We start from the raw sequence: 23,127 nt of genomic DNA on the forward strand, positions 1-23,127 counted from the left end.
GCCAAAGGAATCATCAACATATTTTTCAAGGAGGATGTATTATTAGCAGTGATGATCAAATAGTTAATAATATCATTCCTTCTTCCTTCCTATCTCAAAACTCAAAGCAAGCTAATCCCAGTTCCAAATTTTAGCAGTGAGTGGCATCCTTTTTTGTCCATTTTGCTTTCAGTATGTAACAAAAGATCCCAACTAAATCCCCAACATGTGCAAGTCCTTAACCTTATACGTCTTTATTTCTTTGCAGCAATGACATGCAGATTCACAAGCATCTCCGATGTAATTCCCCGGCGACTTGAAACCCTCCAAGAGACCAAAAAAAAAAAAAATCGACAAAGCAGAGGTTGTCTCAGACCTGACCTGATCTGTCCTGAAGGGCGGATTGTGTGTCAGTTATATATATATATGATATATGAAAGGCAGGCCAATCATCTTTGATTCTTGTGTCGCCGCCTTCGCTAATTCTCTAGGGCCACCATTCGTACTTCCCATCTAGTAATCAACCCCCACGCGTCCCCCTTCGCGTTACGTCCTTATATGAGTGTGCACACTCTCCCATTTCTCTTCACTGCTTTTATTGGTCAGTCCCCAACATTCGCCCTGAGGCCACTCTGCAAAGCAAAACACCACCATGAAAATGGAGGAATACGATTTCTGTTCCACTCTTCATCCACTTCACTCTTACGCTCCTTCACCTTTCACTTCTAGTGTTCATAATCCCGAGTTCAACAACATGATGATAAACTCCCATGAACCCAAGTTGTTCAACGATCCCAATCTCCGATCTCTCCTCCCTCTACCCTATGAACCCGACGGCCCTTGTTGCTTCTTCACCCCAGACCCTGATCCAGACCCTATCTTCCCTTCTCTTCCCCTCCCTGACCTCGACTTCTCCCTTTTCTCCTCCGATATCCCTGACCCAGCCAGCCACCCTCTTCTTAACCTCCCCTCCCCTCCCCTCTTCCTTTCTGACCTCCGCCCCCTCCACCGTCTTCCTCCTCTCTCCGCCTCTTCCACTCCCAAATCCAAACGCACTCGTCTCGACTTAGTCCTTTCCCACTCCGACAACAACCCTCAAACACTCGACTCCATCGTCAAGAGCTTCAACGCTCCTCCTCCTCCTCCAATCATCCCTCACAGCGAGCTCGCCCGAAAGCGGAGGCAAAAGCGTAGCGACAAGACCCGTTGTCTCCAAAAGCTAATGCCATGGGACAAGAAGATGGATATGGCCACCATGCTCCAAGAGGCTTATAAGTACATCCGCTTCTTGCAAGCTCAAGTCTCCATTCTCCAATCCATGCCCATCACTTCCAGCTTTGTGTCCACCACCCAACATCTTAACAATGCTTCTTTTGAAGTCGACTTTGCTGGGTTGGAAAGGCTGAACCGGCAACAGCTTTTGCAGGTGTTGATTAACTCTCCAATGGCTCAAACCATGCTTTGTTCACAGGGTCTTTGCGTTTTTGCTACTGAGCAGTTGGTTTCGCTTAACAAGGCCAAGGAAAGGAAAACCATGCTTCAACAATTTCTCTTTGGTAATTAACTAACGAAAAATAGAATCCGGGGTATACGGTTTTACACACTATACTATAAATGTTTTAGGGATTCTCTTTGATTTTTCTTTTGGTTTATATTTTTCAGTCTTTATGGTCGTACTAGCCTAAATGTTAGTGCTAGCTTTTCAACAGAGGGCTTAAATGAATGCAAGGATTAAGGGTTTTTGTTTGGTTCATCATTTCCACTTTTGGTTGATAGTAAATGATATATGAGCATTGAAATTTTGTTTTATCTGTCTGATTTGGACCCAATGTGTAGTTTTTGATCCTAAACAAAACCAACAAATCTTAATATATTTGGGGTCTTATTACATAAATCTTAAAGACTATAATGTTTACCTGGAACACTCAGAATCTTTTCATTATCAACCCCTCTTTTATGTTTTAATTAGTTTTGTATAATTATCTCTAATCCTTTTTTTTTCCAATCTTTTAACGTTGTTTATTTGCTCCATTTTTACTGTTGGGTGCATCCTGCTTAACGTGAAAACATGACATTTTTGTACCCCAAAAAAGCATGACACATTTCTGGTTCAAACTGAGATTGATATAGCTATGTCCCCTGATTTACCACTTTGTGCATCAGTGACAGTGACTGGATGAAAAGGTAAATTTTGTACCAATGGCCAACATGAACTTCAGGCTTTGCATTAGCCTAATTTGGTTTTTTTTGATATGATAGGGAGAGAAAGTGACAGGCTGAGTGACATAGCTTTTGTTTGTGCATGCGATGAATATTGAGTTAAACAGTACGAGACTGAAGCTTTATGATCAGCCAGCCAACCTCACCTCTTCATCTCAATACTCTCTTTGCATTTTGGTGAGTAAATATTGTACAAAATTGTGCTTTGATGAAAGCCTCCTTTTGCCACATTCATGGCTTTTTACACAACTCAGTCTTCATTTTTGAAGCCAATTACTTCGGTTGCTTATTGTTTGTAGTGCTGAGTGCCCCTATGTTAATGTGACCAAGGTTTGGTTCATTGAGGTTTCAGTTTGTAACTCCTTATTCCTTCCATTGGGCTTTAATTATAACTAAATGGCTACTTTAATTCATGGATCCATATTTTTGGGATTCTAGGATGGACTGAGAGTGATCACCTTTTACTTTAAAAAGCCTGAAACACAACTATTTTGTTTCAGATTTGGGAATTTCAATATGAACTTCTTGCAATAATCACCCACCAAGTACTTGAACCAAAATATATACATAAAGGGTAAATATACATCCTCTTACCTGGACTTCACTTTAAGGTTTAATTTAGTATTTAAAGTTTTCTTGCCCAATACCTAAATTTGGCATCAAAATTTAATTAGGTACCTAAACTTTTTTTGGTTCAAACAAGAGAAAGAGACAAACATAAAATTATTCATAGATAAACTTGAACAAGAAACTAGGTGCCAAAATATACATTTACTTAAAAAAAAATCAAGACATTTATTTGTACAAATGCGCATGGCAATTAACAAATGTCATATTTATGTATGAAATATGTAGACAACAAAGTAGTTTGAATATGAAAAATGATTGTATGAAACTATAATTAAATTTTTCAATACTTCATTCCTATATCTTTTCAATACGAGAATGACAAATTAAATTTTTTTTCTTGATTTTCAGCTTTTTCCTCCTTTCTTATATTTAACAATGTGATCCAGACTAGACCACCTCTGAGTATTGATTGATATAACTGCCTTTACAAAGGTGATATTTAACATGAAAATCTGAATTTCATAGTTGAGAAAAACTACAATTTATTGCGTCCAAAAAAAAAGTATATTTAAACAACCTGCCAACTACATTGTATTGTAAGCAAACCATATTTAAAATAACCATAAAATCTGCCATTCTCAAAGTTTCAAACTTCAGACAAGGAGTACACTAACACTAGTGCTAAAGCTACTGTCCAACCCTAACCTATCTCTGTCTTCTGCCATACATTTGAACAAGTCTAAGGAAGGATAACGGTGTTTGAGCTTTTACAGTGAAGGTGAAGTCTCTTTCTCAAGCAGCTTTGTCTTCTGTTTGAAGAACAAACATTGGTCATGTTAACATTCATCACATCATGTCAGAAAAAAACACACTATAGTGAAAAAAAAATGAACTCACTTTCAACTTTTCAATTCGTTGAATTGCCTTAGTAACAAATTGCTGGTGGTGTTGAGCTTCAGCAATTAAGTAGATATTCGACACATCTGGACTATATGACCACATCTTCTCCTGAGCTTCATATTTTTTCCGGTTTAGTTCACAGGGTTTTCTCTCAAGAGCCTGCAGGGAAACCAAAATAGTTATGGAAGAGCATAGTTAAGAAAGAGCAGCAAGTTATACAGAGTTTTTGTTTACCTCCAATCTGAACATGCATTGCTTTAACTGCCGATGAAATTGTTCATATGATAAAAAACAGAAAGAATTCTTTGTGAGAAAGAAAGAAAAGAAAAGAAACCATAAATTCATCTGCCTGCGTGTGTAAGCATGCAAATGTGCATGTTTGGAGAGAAAGAGATAGATACAAAGGGACATCAAACCTCTCTATTTTATCCAGTATTTCAGCTTCATACTTCAAATGTTTCAGGCTTTCGTACAAGAACTGTAACCACAGGCAATAACCAGTTAGGATCACTAAAAATTGAAGGCGAGGAGAGAAGAGAAAGAGTTAGACTGCCTCTTCATTGTCAAGATGTCTGAAATAAAGCAGAAACACAGACAAGGACCAAACCGTCAGCTTAACTATTTGTGAAACCTTTTATTAAACAAAACAATAGAAAAGTTTACAACAAAAAGCTTACAACAACATGCATTTATAACTTACAAAAGAGAAAGAAGTTCATCACCCTTCCCTTGTGAGTATAGCTGGTCAATCGACCTGTAGGAGAAAACATCAAAAGGGCAACATCAGCACCACATAACGTTGATAATTCAGTGGCCTTCTTGAGAATGCCTTTCCCGCGTTTTGAATAAGCTATTTGACGAGAACAAGGGTTGTCAATTCTCTTGATCAACAGCCTCTTGCGACCCATTATGAAAAGGGAAATCGAATACGAAAATGAAGAAGGAAGAAAACTTGTTGTAGGCTACTATGAGAAAATGGACATTATAGGACAAGGTGGAAGAATATGCATTAAATTCCCGGCCATTCAAGAAGGTCAGATAGTTATTGTAATATGCCAATTGTCAAAAATTCCCTCACTAACGGATTTTTTTAACTCGACTAAGGCTTCAAGAGTAAACTGAAGATGTTAGTATGGCAGTTACACATCGATACAAGTTTGTATTAATCGAAATGAGTTGAAATATCGAAATTTTGGTCAAAACATTACATAAATTCTTTGACATCAAATTTAGGTCCAAAACAGTACGTATTGATCGGTGCAACCGGTACTGATACAATTTTAATTACTACAATTAAATAGTATTTCATGAAGAAAATCTGTCTAACCTCCTAGTTGGGATTAGTTCACTTATTAGAAATCATGTGTTAACTAAATTTTTACAAAGTTATTATTGATGAAGTTATATATCATAGAGGGAAAAATGAGAGTGACTCAGATTATTTATATACCCTTAATTCTAAGGATAGAGATTTCTTGTTTAACATATTTAAGAGTAAAAGAAAAGGGTTCCATTACTCTAAAACTATGGACTTTCCACTTCCTATAGTAGAATACATGAATCTAATTTGTCTGAGTTAGTGAGTGAGATAGTGATCTTTAATTTTAATGTTCATTGTGCGTTGAAAATGGGTTATTTAAAACAATTACCTCATATCAGCATATGCCATTTCTATTCAAATCATGCATCATAATCATATTTATAGAAAAAGTCAACTATTCATGATAATTTAAAGGTAAAAAAAAACTTAATAAAAAAAATAAAAACTAATTAAGCCCTTAAAAAAATTCAACCTATTCAGCTTTCAATTATAAAAAAAAAAACAATCAACTAGGTTCTTTCATTAATAGAAATTGTCAGTTGACCTATTTAACCATTATGCTTATGTGACAAACGGTGCTATGTGACAAAAAAATTAAAATGTTATAAAAAAGTATCACTGATGCTCAGCCTTTGGCATGGAGACCACCTGACGGTTATGATCATAAGCGAGATTAGTACATACCTACTATTTATGCCTTCATACAAAGATCGCCAGTGTTATGGGCTGCTTGTGGGATGGCTCGTGGAGCTAAGCTAAGACCTCAAACCGGCCCTATGTACTTTGAAAAAGTTGATTAGGTTCATTAGTACAAAACTATGTAGTAGAATATATGAATCAATTCTTTTTAGTTATTGAGTGAGACAAGTTCATTATAAGTTGAGAATAGATTGTATGAAATAGTTGCGTCATGTCCGTTCATGTTGTTTCTATTCAAATCATGAGTCCTAATCACATTTATAGAGAAAAGTCAATTATTCATTACACATCACATGTGATAATTTAAGGCTTAAGAGTCAAAAAAGCCCTAAGTAAAAAGAATAAAAAAAAATCAATTAAGCCCTTAAAAAATTCACCTTCAATGACAAAAGAAATAATCAACTAGACCTTTCATTTAATGGAAACTGTCAATTGACTGCTTTAACCGTTTAGTGTGCTGTCGTGCAAAGGGTGCTGACATGACAATTTAAAAAAAAATAAAAAAAATAAAAAAATATTTTAAAATTGATAAATATATTTAGAATGAACTTGGACAACAATTTATCTAAATTCATTCAAAATGAGTGCAAGCCTATAAAATAATTAATTTATTAAAATTTATAAAAAAAATTTATATGCAAAAAATTCAAAGAAATAAAAAAATTAATAATTTATAAAAAAATTATAAAATACAAAATTGTTACATTACAACATCTTTGCTTGTTGCACTTCAATATACAGTTCGCAACCACTTTACACAACTCTTTTTCGTTGCATGTCTTTGACAACTGGAATGCTGAGGAGAACTTCGAAATCAAGCACAAAATGGAGGAAACCGATGAGATTATCACTGATGCTCTACCTTTGGCATGGAGATCGCCTAAAGACTATGATCATAAGCCGGGTCAGTAGTAGTACCCATTGTTTATGCCTTCATACAAATATGGCTCGTGGAGTTAAGACCTCGAACCGATCCTAAATATTTCAGAAAAGTTGATCAGGTTGTTTCTTTGAATTTTATAATTTTTCATAAATTATTAATTTTTTTTCAAATTTTTTACATATTTAAATTTTTATAATATATTATAATATATTTATTTATTTATTTTATAATTTTGTACTCATCTTGAATGAATCTAGACAAATAGTTGTTTATAAATTCATTGTAGATGTATCTATATATTTTATCAATTTTAAATATTTTTAATAAATTATTAAAATTTTACCATAATTAAGGATTAAATGGTAAATGCAGCACCCATTTTTGTTAAAAAAGAAGGCAGTAACACCCACCTGACCAAGAAGAACCAATTTACAAATCTCTGAAGTTGTTGGACGGATAACCCATTTTGGGACTCCTTGAGCTTAGCGGCACACGAAGAATATATAAAAGAAATTAGAGAATTCGATTTATTCTATTTTGTTATTTTGTTTTAATTTAAGTAAAATAATTTAAAGTTATTAAAAATAAAAAAAATAAAATATCACATTATCAGGGAATATAAAATTACGGAAGTGTGGTATTGAAATTACTCATATTTTAGAATTTTAATTTTATTGAGAATTTAATATTATCGACTGACGGTAATGTTTGAAATCCAAGTTGTGCGCATAGGATAAAAAGAGAAAATATCTCTCTACAATGTAATTTAATAGTACAATATATCACTGTAATTGTATCTTACAAAATACTAAAAGATAAATAAAAACAATAAAAAAAACACTAGAAATCTAACGAGCTTTAGCAAATTACGCCTACATGCTCAAATATTACCAAATATATTTCAATGCAAAATGTACAAGTGAAAAATTACAAATAGAAAGGAAGAAAATGACAAATTATGAGATAATTTAAAAGTGGAGAAACCATCTCCTTTTGTAGTGGTAGAAACATTCCACAACCTTATATTTTTTTTATATGAGATTGTGCTATTTTAACCATCCAAACAGTAAAATTTTATATCAGAATCTAACATTATCTCTGAAAATATTACATTTTTTGTACAAAAATTCACTAAAAACTGAGAAGTTAATCCAATTATGTAATACTATCAAACTATAATAATTGTTTACCTAAAAATTACTAGTTCCAATTCAACTATATACATGCAACAAATTAATAAAAAACCAACCATTTATGTTGATGTGATTAACCACTAAATTAATTATTCAATTTTTATAAAATAATATGACCAAATTTGGTACCTGAATTAAACTCATTTTGTTAATGTGATACCGGAGTTACTTTTAGGTTCAATGTGTTTCTTATATTTGACAAAATTTATATATTTTGATTACAATATTAACTTTTTAGTGTTTAATTCGAGTTTTAGAGTTGATTTAATGAGAATTTATAATTAACTACTAATATTAGCAATTAATTTTCATCAAATCAACCAAAAAAATCTGAATTAAATTACATCCATTGGATTGTATTTGACAAATTAAACAAAAATGAAACAAATTCACAATTAATACTAATTTTTTTATTAACAAAAACATTAAAAATTCAAGCCTAATAATATTAGTAAATTTAACTTTTATTAAATCAACTCTAAAATCTGAATTAAACATTAAAATGTTAACATTGTTATTTTTTATATCAAAATATATAATTTTTTTTAAATACAGGTACTAAATTACATTAAAAAAGTGTGACATCTTAAGCCATACTAATACTATAATTGGACTGGATTGACCAAGGGATATTATGAAACAGAGAGGATGATGGAGAAGAACTTAAGGATGCAATGGTTTGGTAAAAAAAAAAAAAAGAGAAGAATTGTTGAAATTATGTTTCTAAATGAAAAATGTGTGTAGTTGTACAGAGAAAATATGAGCAAATCATTTTTTTTTTGGTCTCACTTCTTCATTTTACTGTCTCTACTTGGTTTTAATGATGAAAGTTATGGTGATAAGCCTGATGATTCCTGGCAAATACAGATGGTATTTGTTATAATTATTCACAAAGTTGGTGATTATATTATAATTTATAACCATCAAGGTTTTTTTATTTATTTCGATTGTTAGAGATGTGTGATTCAAATTCTAAGAGTTTGCTTGCAAGTCAAGTTAAATAAAATATATTTTTTTTCTAGGACATTTAATATTTATGAGTATAATATATTTAGCATTTATTAAAATAATATACTTGACTTTGATTAGATACTATCATTCGAATTTGACATAGTAAATTTTTTTCTTCTCTGCCCGTGATTTTTTTTAAAAGTATTTTTACGTAAAAATATGTGAATTCTTTATTTTTATTTATCTTTTTCTTTGTGATATATTGTAATTAGCACGTTGTATTTTTACATCAACTCCATTCCCAATTATTTTTTTGACCCTTTTCTCTCACTTGAACAAGGAAAACAGCTTTCTTATCAAATTAGCAAGTACACCATCAAAATCATCAACCTTCATGTCTGTTTCTTCACCCCAAGGGAATGGCTCCATCGGCTTGGTTGCTTCCAGTAGATCTTCCATCACCAACTTTGGCTTTGACCGCTCCAATGGACCTATTTGGTGATTGTACATTCCCAGATCTGCACAGTAATCCTGAGAAAGAAAAAACACCAACTTTATCCCCTCAAGGGTATTGTCTATGCATGTATGTAGATGTTTGCTTACTTGATGAGCATGCATTTTCTTCACAAATGTCTTGAATATCTTGAAATTCTTGTCTTTCAAAAGCTCATCTGATAAACGAAGATATGTAACCCCATACATAATTTGCTTTGGCAAACCCTCTCTGCTGATACCACTAGGCCTGGCATTTAACAGCATCTGATTGTAACCATTGCTGTCGTATCTTGATAATGCATTTTCTCCTGCAACTTCAACCTCCTCTCTCCACCCCCCACTCAGAACCTGCAAAACAATGTGCCCATGGATGAATATACTCTGCAATCAGCTTGATATGTACTTCATATGAGTTTGTTTTCCTGCAGAAGAAAATGGTGACCCTATATTTTTACCTGTTGAACAAGTTCCTGAGGTCCACATTTAGCATCAGCTCTTTGTTCTGAGTCCCTCATCTCCAAACATGTGAAATTGAAAATAGCGTAATGCCTTGATAGCATCCTTGCAATAGGTCTATATCCATCTCTATCTTTCAAATTGTAATATCCTGAAGTAAGTTCTGCTGCATGACTAGGAGATTTATACCACCAATGTATTCCAGCTACCTGTTTTTTTAACACAAAAATAAGTAAAATCTGATAGATTTAAGCCTTTGGTTAAAAATGCTTTTAGTTTAATGATATACTTTTGCAGCTAGCTTCACTTTACACCCCAAGAAAGCTCTATTAGCTTCATCAAGGATCTCATCACCATGGTTTATTAACTTGTTGGAGTACCAAGTCAAGAAAAACTTCCCTTTCTCAGTCATGTATGTCCCATTCAATCCGAAGAACTCCGTGGATCCAGGCGTGTCATTGTATTCCCCGGCATTATCAGGCAATCCCCATTCGGGATGGCCTGCACCCGTTGCTGCTTCTTTGAACTCCGCTTCGAGGTACTTGTCATAGCATTGAAATTCTCCAATGCCAGGGAAAACCCATCCTTGAGTTCCTGTATAAGAGGGATACCTAAGCTCACCCGCAGGACCAAGTCCTACTTCAATATCTATTATGAGCCCTGCTTCTATAAAATCTGACATGTTCTCCCTAAAGCTCTTCATGTAGTCACTGTACAACTACAAAAAATTCAACAATCTATCTTAAGCATTATTGAAGTATATGAAAATCATTACAGAACAGCTCCTGAAATACACTAACCTGGACAGCAGTTCTTCCATCGAAAAGAGGTTGATTATCGACACCGATAGTGAGGTATTCTTTGTTCCGGTTACCTTTCCGATTGGTATAAAATATATCAGGGTCTGTTTCACCTATGTCAAGCACCCATTGTGGAAGTGGGATGGTAACTTCGTCTCCAACATTGCCACCACATCGATGAAATGACATAATGGCTTGTAGTTTCAATCCACATTCTTGAACGAGTGCAAACAAGCTCCTGTAAGCACTCCAATCGTATTGCTTAGGTCCTTTTGATTCCACAATCCCCCACCAAACATCAACCATTACCCCATCAACACCAGCTGCTCTCAGCTCCTTGAGCTGCTTTTCCATCTTGGGCTGATCTTCAAAAACATTATCATTTGAAATAACACCCAACTGAGGAGAAAAAGAAAAAGAAAAGAGTAACATAGAGTTAGTGGATAAATAATCTTTCAATAACTTGATATGTTTACTGGGAACTTACAGGAAGCATCACATAGACTGGCACATAGTTTGCTAAAATCTTTTCATTGTAAGTGGAAGGAGCAGTAGGAGCCTGCATGTTTTGGTTAACAAATGGAAATGAAGATTGGTCTGAGATTGCAGTAGTAATGAAGCTCTTGCTTTATAGACCAAATAAAAGAAATAAAAAGAGCCAAAATTCTATATGGTATGGGGCCTTATCTTTGCCAGGAAAAAGGTGCATATTTTAATTTGATTCCTTAGGGTCTTTCTGTTTGTTTCTATAATAAAAAGCCAAATGTTTATCTTCCTTTCTGCTCAGGAAATTGCACTTTGCCACTTGTGATAAAACTTGCTAGTGTTGGAACTACAAAAAGTTTCAGCACATGGACATTACAGTCATTTTAATCTCCATATTAGTTGAATGTCCTTATTAACCATCATTTCTTTGCATAACAGGCTACATAACAGGCTGAATTCGGGTTTAGCTCAGTTCGGGTTGAATTCCAATATGTATATAAAGATTGTAAGGCAAGAAATTATATATAGTTTTTCAACTCACCTCAGGCATTTCATCTGTTGATAACTTTGATGTCCCTGCTTTAGGAAATTTTGTTACATCAACATAGTTGGATCTACCTGTTTGCCCCATAGCTTCTATTCTTTTAACCTTCCTTATTACTCCCTGTAAGCTCTCAACTCTGTCTATCAATGGCATCACGGCCGGGTCGAAAACGCTGCCATAAAGCCGAAGCCTAAGTCTATCACTTCCCCAACAACCACCCTGTGTTGAACGTATAATGCTTGTCATGTTGTTGATCGTGGCTTATGCTTCTCCTGGAACAGTCGAGCGAAAAGATTAATGGAGGACTGCCAATGGCCAAAACGCTTCAGTGAGCAATAAAAATCACGTTTGTTGCTACTCATATTGGAATTATTTTTGTGGTCTTCAATCTCCATGGTTGATAAATGAAAATTATCTTATGTCTTTTTCTTTTTTGTAGATTTAAAAAAGGAGTCGTCTACATGGGGAAGGGATGAAGATGCACCCTTGAAAACACAGAGACGTGTGGTCAGGATCTATAGATATTCAGGTCTTGGTTTGTTTGTAATTGCAATTCATAAATATATATGGCGGATATGTTTCTTATGGTAAACGTCAGTATCCTCAGTTTTGTTCCTTTCTTCACTCTTTTGATGTTTGAAGGCTGCCATTGGCATCTTGTCCTAGAAGATGTTGAAGTTTAATTATTATGTGTTTAAAACGTTCATTTATCTCTATTTGGCTTTAAAGGTTTTAACCTTTTATGCATATTTTACTGGTAAACTATAAAAATAGTCATTTTTATTTACCTCATATTACATTTTGTTGAAACAATTGCAGCAAGAGCAACACAAACAACCATCAAAACTAAAACGAAAATGAAGGCCAAAGAAAATGTAACTGAAGGAACACTCTTTTTCATTAAAAAATTAAAATATATTGAAGTTACAAAATTAACTTGACAGGTACCTAAACATATAACTGCTCCCACTAATTTGACTAATTTGCTAACTTGAATGATACACAAAAGAAAAGCTGATAATGTCAGCTATTACATCCATCAAATTCAAATCAAAAGTTTACTAACTTTAGATATCAAGTTACAAGTTAACTTGATTAAATTACAAAAAAACTAAAGAAACAAAATGCTAAGTTGCTTCTGGTTATGTCTTGATGCTAGCATGCTAGTTGATCTGCTGTTGCTATTGCTGCTGGTCACTTGTTGCATTGCAGTCCATTGCTTAACATTCCTCCTTAGACTGTAGGCAATAAACACCAATTGAGGGTGAGTTTGGATGGGCAGTGCGTTTACCTGCGGTTAGTGTAAAAACAGCGGTGGCGGTGAGATTAGATATTGTAGTGATACTGTAGCGTGAGACAAAAAGTAAGCTAAACGCACCGCACCCAGTCGCCCATCCAAACCCAACATGAATCTCTCAAGACTTCAAACCTTGTTGTACTAAGAGGCTTTGTCAAAATGTCAGCCAATTGATCTTGTGAGCTGCAATGAACGAGACTTACTTCTTTGGACTGCTCAGCCTCTCGAACAAAATGGAACTTGATTTTAAAATGTTTAGTTTTGCCATGAAAAATTGGATTTTTGGCTCTGGCAACTGCTGATTGGTTGTCTACCATTATTTCAGTAGGTTCATGTTGTTCTTCATTTAAATCACATAGCAACTTCCTAAGCCAAATGGCTTGATTGACTGCTGTTGCTGCTGCTAAGTATTCAGCTTCAGCTGTTGACTGTGCAACTGTTTGCTGCTTCTTTAAGCTCCAGCAGAAAACTCCCGAGCCAAGTGTAAAGAAATATCTCGAGGTACTTCTCATGTCATCAATAGACCCAGCCTAGTCACTATCTGAGTAACCAATCAACTTAAGCACACTTTCTTTCTTGAGCATGACCCCAAACTTTAAGGTTCCTCTGACATACCTGAGTATCCTCTTAGCTGCCTTGGAATGAGTTGTGTTGCAACAATGCATGAATCTCGACAACAAACTAACAGCATGCATGAGGTCAGGTCTGGTTGCTGTCAAGTAAAGCAAGCAGCCAACTAAGCTTCTGTACTCCTTTTCATCAACTCTTTCTTGACTTCCAAAGCTAGTCAGTTTCTCCTCTTGAGCCAATGGTGTGCTCACTGATTTACAATTTGTCATCTGAAACTTGTTGAGAATTTTCAAAGCAAATACATGCTGACTGATAAAAATGCCTAGATCTAACTGATTCATTTCCATACCAAGGAAGTATGTCATGATTCCCAAGTCAGTCATGTCAAATACTTCTTGCATCTTTAGTTTGAACTCAAGGATCAAATCAGCCTTGCTTCCAATCACTAACAAATCATCTACATAAATTAAAACAATCAGCAAGGTTTCATCTTTACATTTCTTTACATAGAGTGTTGGCTCACTCAAACTTTTCTCAAAACCGAGCCTAGATAGGTAAGCATCAATCCTATTATACCAAGTTCGAGGTGCCTGCTTTAGGCCATAACGAGCTTTCTTCAGCCTATAGACTTTGTCCTCTTCTCCTTAGACTTTGAAACCATCAGGTTGTTCAACATACATTTCTTCTTTAAGAAGACCATTCAAGAAGGCTGACTTAACATCAAGTTGATGAATTCTCCATTGCTTCTGTGCAGCCAAGGCAAATAGAAGCTTGATGGTGTCTAGCCTTGCTACTGGAACAAATGTCTCCACAAAATCAATGCCAAACTGCTGGCTATACCCTTTCATCACAAGCCTTGCCTTGCGTTTGTTCAATGAGCCATCAGAATTAAACTTGGCTCTAAAAACCCACTAGACACCTATGACCTTTTTTTGATCAGGTCTAACCACCAAATCCCAAGTGTCATTTTTATGAATCATATCAATCTCAGCCTCCATGGCCTTCTTTCAATGCTCATTTCTCATGGCTTCTTCAAAGCTCGAAGGCTCAACTATAGCCACATTGCATCTTTGATAGATGTCAACAATGGACTTGGTCCCTTTCACAGGAGGATCATTCATATTTGCATTGCTGAGCTCATTTTCTGTTAATTCTAAACTGTTGTCAATCTGGTCTTCTTCAAACTGACTTATGTTTGAGCCATTTAGGCTCCAAAACCTTTCTTCATCAAATTTGACATCCCTACTTACCAAAATATTCTTGGTTGAAGGATCAAATACCCTATAGCCCTTCTTGGTGCTATTGTAGCCAACAAATATGCCTGGAATTGACCTTTTCTCAAGCTTAGTTCTTCTTTCAGCTGGTACAAGAACATAACACACACATCCAAATACTTTCAAACGAGAAACAGATGGCTTGAGTCCATGCCATGCTTCAAAAGGAGTTTTATCCTTCACAACATGTGTTAGTAGCCTATTGAGCAGGTATATAGAAGAATTGACACCTTCAGCCCAAAATGTGCTTGGAAGATTGCTTTGAAAAAGCAAACACCTAGCCATGTTCATCATTGTTCTATTCTTCCTCTCACACACTCAATTTTGCTGAGGAGTGTACACAGTGGTTAACTGATGATGGATCCTAGCCTGCTCGTATAGCTTCTGAAATCTTTCAGATAAGTATTCTGAACCATTATCAGTTCTCAAGGCTTTAATTCTGCAGCCAGATTGATTTTCTGCTAAAGCTTTGAATTTTCCAAAGGCTTCAAACACTTCAGACTTCTGTTTCATAAAATAAACCCAGCAAAATCTGGTCAGATCATCTATAAACAACACAAAGTACTTACTGCCATTCAGTGAAGGGGTCTTCATTGGTCCACAAACATCAGAGTGTACCAATTCAAGCTTTTCTCGAGCCCTTCATGCCTGGTTAACTGGAAAAGGCAGCCTAGCCTGCTTGCCAAGTTGACATACTTCACAAATAGTCTCACTTGCCTCAACTTTGGTCATGTCTTCTTCCAAATTCAACTTGTGCAGCAAATCGAGTGACCTGAAATTGACATGGCCTAATCTTCTATGTCATAGACCAGTATTAACAGTTAAGCTTGTATAAGCTTTTCTCTCAAGCTGACTTACATCAAGCATAAAGCACTTATCTGCCATAGGTGTTGAAACAATTTCTACACCATGAAAATCTTTAATAACACAAGAACCATTCTTGAAAACTAGCGAATAGCCTTTTTCAACCAACTGACCTACACTAAGTAGGTTCTGATCTATATCAGGCAGATAAATCACATCTAAAATAACTTTGTTACCTGAACCAGTGTTGATCACCATATTACCTCTGCCTTTGGCTTCAATTAGGTTCCCATTGCCTATTCTTACCTTCGAGGTGAAGCTCCTGTCAAGGTTTTTGAACAAGCTTTCATCAACTGCCATGTGATGTGAGCAGCCACTATCCACAAGCCAACTACATTTGACCTTGCTTGTGGTTGCAAAACATGAGGCAGTAAAAATATGCTCCTCCTGAGCCTGTAGATCTTCAGCAGTCTTAGCTTGTATTTGCTGAGCTTGTGCCTTCTCCTGATTTTTGCGAATCTTCTCATGATGGTCATACTGCTTACAACTTTTGCACTGAATATCTAGTCTGTTCCAGCAAAACTTTTCCAGATGATTTGTCTTCTTGCAGTGAATGTATGGTGGAAACCTTCTTCTCCCTAAATCTTTTCTTGAATTTTCTTTTCTATCAAACCAAGACTTCTTTGCTTTCTGACTTGAGCTTGAGCATTCTCTAGCTTTTCCCTGAAATGCTCCCTCAGGGTGTTCTTCTTGTCTATTGACCCTTCTTTGCTCAAGTGCATAAAGGGAGTTCACTAACTTAGACAAAGAAATGGTTGTGAGATCCCTTGAGTCCTCTAATGAGGAGATCTTTGACTCAAACCTCTTAAGAAGTGTGGTGATAACCTTCTCGACAACCCTACTGTCACTGAAGTCTTCTCCTAGGAGTCTGATGTTGTTGACAGTAGTCATTATCCTATCAGAGTACTACTTGATAGTCTCTGATTCTTTCATTTTCAAATTCTCAAATTCTCTTCTAAGGTTAATTACTTGTTGCTGCTTTGTCTTATCTGATCCCATGAACTCCTCCTTCAACCTTTCCCATGCTTGTTTAGGTGAATCACAAGCCATAATTCGAGTGAAGATCACATCAGACACTTCATTCTGCAGGTAGGCCATTGCTTTGTAAAAATATATTATAAGTGAAAATCTATTATAGAGGATTAAAATAAAATATAAAAATCGATTTTACTAGAAATTTGGTTGTTATAAAGAAATGCTATTATAGAGAGTGTCTGATATAGAGATGGATGATTGTATTACGATTGATAATAGTTACAAAAATTGATAAATAAAATTTTTTAATATTTTATTATTTCATTATATATATAACTTAGAAATAGTAGTATCATAACTTATATAGCGAAACTAAAAATTGTATAAAAATAATCATAAATCGAAAATGGTACATGATATTAATGTATATTAATATTGGTAAAAAGAATATACCCCTTTCAGTGTGATACTCATTATCATGTTATATTTTTCTATTATTTTTATTTTTACTATGCATTTATTTTATGTCATGTTTGTGTTATTTTTCATTATTATGCCAAATTTTCTATCATTTTTATTTAAAAAAAACAAATTATTTACTTCCCTTTAATAATGTGATTTCTCCCCATAGAAGCATCAAATTCAACATATAGGTAGATTAACATTAAAGCATACAAAAAAGTATAACCAAAGAAAGACATTGGCCATGGGGTCTAGTTTGTTATTTGATTGCCTTGGACCCAATTGCATTTGAAGGTCCAAATATCAAATTCTTGTTTAAATTTAGATTTTGTTTAGAAGGTTTAAATATTAAAATTATACATGAACTTTGATTTAATGTGCAATATTATATATAAACTTTAATTTTGTACAATTTTATGCTTGAAAATTTGATTTGATTCAATTTTTACAAATTACCGACAATATTATCGAATTAGCACCATTTTACATTGATATATTGCATATACAAATAATTATATTAATCTAATATAAAAATAAAGTTTGTATTAATTTCTTTAAATGTATATAAATGCATCAAAATTAAAGTTTCGTGTATAAATATGAACCACAAATTAAATTGTAAGTGTATAATTACAACAAATCAAAGTTCATGTATAAATTTAATATTTATCCCTTATTTAAATAAATAGTTAATAAATTATGATTTTAATTTATAAACTACCATTTAATTATGATATGTGTGTTTTTTTTCTATTTTTTATATAAAAGATATTAAAAAGGGATAAAATACCCTTACAATAATATAATTTACTTTGTAAAGAGATGATATTTTAGTCATTATCTAATTGAATTAGTGTCTAGTTGACTTGTGACACCAATTCAATTAAGGGCTTAATATATAGTATAAAAGTAAAAAAAAATAAATTCTTGTCCATTCATTTAAGTTAAATGAACTTGTTTGTGAATATTAAACAAACATTTTCACAAACACATTCATAAATAATAAACAAATGAACATAAAAAAATATTTTTAGATATAAAACAATCAAATATAAATGTTAATATTATATTATAAATAAAATAAGCACAAAAACAATAATCATATCATTAATTATGTAATAATCAAACAAATAAATGAACTTTAAATGATTTATTAAACGAGTTAAGAATGATGAGATAGTTGTGGTGACAAGGAGACCAGTTCACATAAGTTTGATGAAGAGTCTGAGTCAAGGAGTTAAGGAGAGGAGAGAAAGACCGTGTGTTAAATGATATACTTAAGGCTGCTGAAGGAAGGGAAAAGATCCCTCCATCATTGCACCTTGAAGTATTTATAGTGGGAAAGTGATATACTTAAGGCTCCAAGTGAGGGCCTGCTTTAACATTTCCTTTGTTGAGATAGCACGATGTTGTTATGCCTCAATGGTCATTTAGTGGTCCCCTCTTAGTGGTAAATGTATACTCGCTAATAGTGAGTGGTTGTAAGTGTACACCCACTAATAGTGGGTGTCCCAAGATGATTAGCCTTATGAAAGGTTCAAGGCATACGGGTGGTTGGCCTGCAAGGCGGAAGGTCGTCTATGAGTGCTTCTCAGATTGTTTCTTGTGTGTTAGAGCATATGGTCTGTTAGCCTGTTACTAATTTGTTATCTAAATTGGTATATTGTTAGTATTATGGTTAGCAGCAGTTAAGCATACATAAGTATATAAACTCTTTCCCAGTACCTATCCAAAAAAGAATGAAATACTAGTATTGTTTAGTAAATTCAGTTTCTCTCTTAATTGTTTTTGTTATTCATTTCAATAGAGTTACTAACATGGTATCAGTCGCTTGATTTCCTGGAACCTTACCTTCTCTCTTTGCCGATCCATGGAAAATTCCACCAACTCTACTTCTGCTGCCTCCTTCTCTAGCTCTAGTTTGATTCAATCATTTCCTCGCCATAATACAGTAAAGTTAGATGACGGCAATCTTGTGCAATGACAGCAACATGTACAATTGATCATTGAAGGTTATGAATTGCAAGGTTTTTTAGGGGGTACGTTACCTGTTCCACCTCACTTTGTGGCTTCTCCAGATGGAGTTTTAACTCCGAATCCTGATGCGTCTCTCTTTATTCAACAAGATAAGTTACTTGCCTCTTGGCTTCTCTCTACGATTAGTGCCTCGTTACTGTCTTGTTTTAAAATTGCCAAAACAACTTATAAAGTATGGAGCACTACGAATCGACTCTTTGCTGTTGCCACTGGTACTAAACTGTCTCGAATTAAGCATGACCTACACTCTATCAAGAAAGGAACATTAACTGTCAAAGAATATATTCCAATATCCAAAATACCAGTGCTTTACTTGAGGCATCTGGATCTTTCGTTTCAGAAGCTGAGAAGGTGGAGGTTATTTTTGTCGATCTCTCGTCAGATTTTGATGCAGTGTTAACGCTGGCGTCTTTCGCCTCTGAGACACTTCCATTTCAAAAGATTGTCGATGTTTTCTTAGAGTTCGAGAGTCGTTAGACTCGTGCAGTGCATGATGCTCCGTTTCATGCCAACATGGTTGAGGTCCCTTCGAGTACGATGATGGCAGATTCTGTTCGTGGAGACGGTCGGTCTTTCTCTAATTCCTATGGGCGTAGCTTTCGACCACGGATTGAATGTCAGATCTGCAGTTATTATGGTCATCTGGCACAACGTTGCTTCTATCGCTACAACCGTGACTATGACAATCTGTCGCCTTCGACCATGGCAAGTCATTTCTATACTCAACATGGACGAGATTCTCGTGGTAATATGTTTGCTCGATCTAATGGTTTTGGTGGGTCTAGGCAGTATGTTGGTCTGTGGGGGCAGTACCGGCGTCGTTTTCTAGTGGTTCCTCGTGGGAAGGGTGGCCACCGTTGTAAAATTTTGCTTCATGTCTGCCGCAGATTAGGTCTTCCCACCATTTTACCTATAATTCCATTGATGGGGTAGGCCGTGTAATTGGACCTGGTAGTGGCCCAAGTCTGAATGGTCCATATGGGACTCTACCCATGCCGCGTGTAGTGGGTTAGCAACTTGGACCCTCTGCTGCTGTTCACAAGCCACCTACTATAGGCCAAACTATTGGGCCTTCTGGTTTTGGTAGGCAGGCTGTTGCTGGTCCAAGTCTTGGACATAATTCTACAGGGCCGAATGTTAATTGTGTTGGTTTTGAAGGCCACACAACTACTATACCAAATGATGGGCTCGGTGTTCCATGGTAGACTAAACCAAGAGCCCGAGTTATTGATTTTGAGTTCTCGTCGTGTATTAGGCTGCCCCGTATTCCTGACTTTCATGCGTCTGATTTTTCGACCACTTCTGGATCCAATACTAATACCACTTAGTATGGTTCTAATTTTGATAATAATGATTCGTATGTTCCTATGCATGTTGGAACTTCATCTTGGTATCCAGATTTGAGGGCTACACACCATTTTTGTCAGAATACTTCTGGTTTAAATGAGTCTACTCCATACTCAGGTACTCATTCTATTTTAATGAGCAATGGAGCCCCTGCTAAAATCTAATATATTGGAAATTTTATTTTACCTTCAGAGAAAAAGTTACCACATCTGACTAATGTTTTGTGCGTGCCGAGTATCCGGAAGAATCTTATGTTTGTTTCTCAGTTTGCTAATGACTATAATTTTTTTTAATTCCATTCATCTTATTGTGCTATTAAGGACATCCAGACACAGGAAATTTTGCTGCGGGGCCACACTTGTGATGGTCTCTATCATTTTTCGGTCGTTCCACCTGTTTCATCTAATCTAGCTTCGCCTATTCATAACACTAGAATTCGAGAGTGTACTACCACTGATGATGTTCTTACGTTATGGCATCAAAGACTTGGTCATCCTTCTGCCTCAACTGTTAAACTTGTTCTTGATAAATGTCAATTTTTTACTAATAAAATGTCTTAATAATATCTGTATTGTATGTCAAAAAGGGAAATCACATAAATTGCCTTTTTCACATTCTATTACTGAATATATGGATTTCTTTGAATTGGTTGTTTCTGCTTTGTGGAGGCCAGCTTCTGTTGTCTGTGGGGGTAAATTGTACTATGTTTCATTTATTGACATGTGTAGTCGTTTCACGTGAATTTATCTGATTCAACGTAAATCTCAAGCAGTTCAGTGCTTTCTTCAGTTTCAGAAAATGGTCAAAACTTAGTTTGGAAAGGAAATTAAATAATTTCAAAGTGACTGGAGAGGTAAGTTCCGTGCCTTCACATCGATTTTGGCTAATCATGATATTTTTCATCATCTCTCCTGTCCCCATATGTCCGAACATATCGGTGTTGCTGAGCGTAAACATCGCCACTTTGTTGAAACCGGTATTACGCTTTTGGTCCAAGCCAATCTACCTATAGATTACTGGGCTTATACTTTCTGTAGTGTCGTTCATATCATAAATCGTCTTCCTACTCCAGTTCTGAAAGGTCAATCTCCGTATAAGGCTCTTCATGGTCATGAACCTACATATGATCATTTGAGGGTGTTTGGTTGTTGTTGTTTCCCGTATCTACGCCCATTTTTACGTCACAAATTGGATTTTTGTTCCTAGCCATGTACATTCTTAGGGTACTGTTCACAACATAAAGGCTATTATTGTCTCACACCGGATGGTAAGGTCATTCTCTCTCGTCATGTTATTTTTGATGAACGTCATTTTTTGTTCAATTCACTTTCATTGGACACTGCCTAACATAGTCTATGTGTCACCACATATTTTTCTCTAGTTCAACCCTCTAGGTCCACGGCGGCTGTGACTTCATCCTCTGCGACCTCACATTCTGCTTCCACCTGCAGTTCTCGGCAGTCTGTACCAGTTGATTCACCGGTTAACTGTGATCACATCAGTTTGTATCAGACGAATCACCAGTTGAAGAAGATTCTGATCGTGTGATTCATCGCTTTTTTCCCTCGTCAAATAGGGATAGTCTGCCATGTCTAGTCACAGTTTCTTCGGCCACTCTGCCTATTCCTCCAAAAAATAATCACTCTATGGTTACTCTGTCTAAGGCAGGTATTTTTAAACCTAAGGTTTTGACTGTTGAAACTATCGATTTTGAGCCACACACAATAGAGGAGGCTCTTGCTAATCCAGATTGGAAATTGGCAATACAAGCTGAATTTGATGTCTTAATGGCTAACTCTACCTGAGAGCTTGTCGAGTTACCTCGTGGTCGAAAAATGATCGAGTGTAAGTGGCTTATCAAAATAAAAAAAATCCTGATGGGACGGCTACTTGGCGTAAGGCACGACTGGTGGCAAAGGGCTATTCACAGGTACCTGGGTGTGACTTCAAAGAAATGTTTAGTTTGGTGGTCAAACTGGCTACTATCCGAACCATATTTTTGGTCGTTGTCTTCAATCGTTGAAACTTCGTCAGGTCGATGTGAACTATGCCTTTTTAAATAGTGATCTCACTGACGAAGTATTCGTGCAGCAGCCGCTAGGCTATGTTCAGTTTGGACCAAATGGTGAGCCCTTGGTGTGTCGTCTGACAAATGTGTTATACGGGTTGCGACAAGCTCCGCTCGCCTAGTTTGATAAATTGAAACACTTTCTTGTTTCTAGTAGTTTTGTTTTGTCTAAATCTGATGCATTCTTATTTGTTCAAGTTACGTCCAACTACATCATTTATGTTTTGGTCTATGTGGATAATATTATTGTTACTAGAAGTTTGGCTAACGGTATAAATAGTTTTATTCAGCAACTACATAAAAAGATTTCACTTAAAGTCATGGGTGAGCTTCACTTCTTCTTAGGCATTGAAGTCACTCGATCTTCCACTGGGAATCTCCACTTATGCTAGCGCATATATATCCGGGATCTGCTTGACAAGAGTTCTTTAGCTAATGCAAAAAGTGTTCACTCACCGATGGTCAGTTATTCTACTTTGTCTAAGGATGAGGGAGATCGTCTTGTTGATCCTACTGAGTATAAAAGCCTTGCTAGTGCACTTCAATATGTGCTCTTAACTAGGCCTGGTATAGCTTATGTGGTAAATCGTGTTTGTCAATTCATGCATGCACCTACTACAGTACATATGGTATCCTTAAAAAGGATCTTGCAATACTTACATGGCACTATTGATCATGGGTTAGTTTTTCAACCATATGACAGACTATCTTTAGTTGGATATGCTGATGCCAACTG

General features: G+C 35.5%; 3 protein-coding genes across 5 annotated transcripts; 1 reads left to right on the top strand and 2 right to left on the bottom strand.

The window, feature by feature from the left end:
* The first annotated feature begins 2 nt into the window (after positions 1-2).
* On the top strand, positions 3-2,612 carry LOC107886911 (transcription factor bHLH117). The gene is made up of 3 exons (XM_016811011.2): positions 3-136; positions 248-1,535; positions 2,239-2,612. Exons 2-3 carry the CDS (start codon positions 632-634, stop codon positions 2,295-2,297), a joined length of 963 nt encoding a protein of 320 aa, XP_016666500.1. The 5' UTR covers positions 3-136; positions 248-631; the 3' UTR covers positions 2,298-2,612.
* Positions 2,613-3,536: 924 nt separating this feature from the next.
* On the bottom strand, positions 3,537-4,577 carry LOC107887774 (agamous-like MADS-box protein AGL104). Its single transcript, XM_041088359.1, has 4 exons — positions 4,362-4,577; positions 4,004-4,201; positions 3,667-3,852; positions 3,537-3,578 (listed from the first exon to the last, which is right to left on the bottom strand). The coding sequence occupies exons 1-4, from the start codon at positions 4,575-4,577 to the stop codon at positions 3,537-3,539; spliced, it is 642 nt and encodes a 213-aa protein (XP_040944293.1).
* Positions 4,578-8,934: 4,357 nt separating this feature from the next.
* On the bottom strand, positions 8,935-12,030 carry LOC107886910 (beta-amylase). 3 transcript variants are annotated; one of them, XM_016811009.2, is made up of 7 exons: positions 11,495-12,030; positions 10,955-11,026; positions 10,468-10,866; positions 9,957-10,385; positions 9,667-9,876; positions 9,320-9,559; positions 8,935-9,247 (listed from the first exon to the last, which is right to left on the bottom strand). In XM_016811009.2, exons 1-7 carry the CDS (start codon positions 11,741-11,743, stop codon positions 9,044-9,046), a joined length of 1,803 nt encoding a protein of 600 aa, XP_016666498.2. In that variant the 5' UTR covers positions 11,744-12,030; the 3' UTR covers positions 8,935-9,043. The 3 variants fall into 3 exon arrangements, with proteins under 3 accessions (XP_016666498.2, XP_040944973.1, XP_040944974.1); XM_041089039.1 differs by having other exon boundaries at positions 8,935-9,559; positions 11,495-12,026; XM_041089040.1 differs by lacking the exon at positions 10,955-11,026 and having other exon boundaries at positions 8,935-9,559; positions 11,495-12,013.
* Between the last annotated feature and the right edge of the window lie 11,097 nt (positions 12,031-23,127).

The sequence above is a fragment of the Gossypium hirsutum genome, chromosome D02 (assembly GCF_007990345.1).
Source record: "Gossypium hirsutum isolate 1008001.06 chromosome D02, Gossypium_hirsutum_v2.1, whole genome shotgun sequence".
Classification (NCBI taxonomy): domain Eukaryota; kingdom Viridiplantae; phylum Streptophyta; class Magnoliopsida; order Malvales; family Malvaceae; genus Gossypium; species Gossypium hirsutum.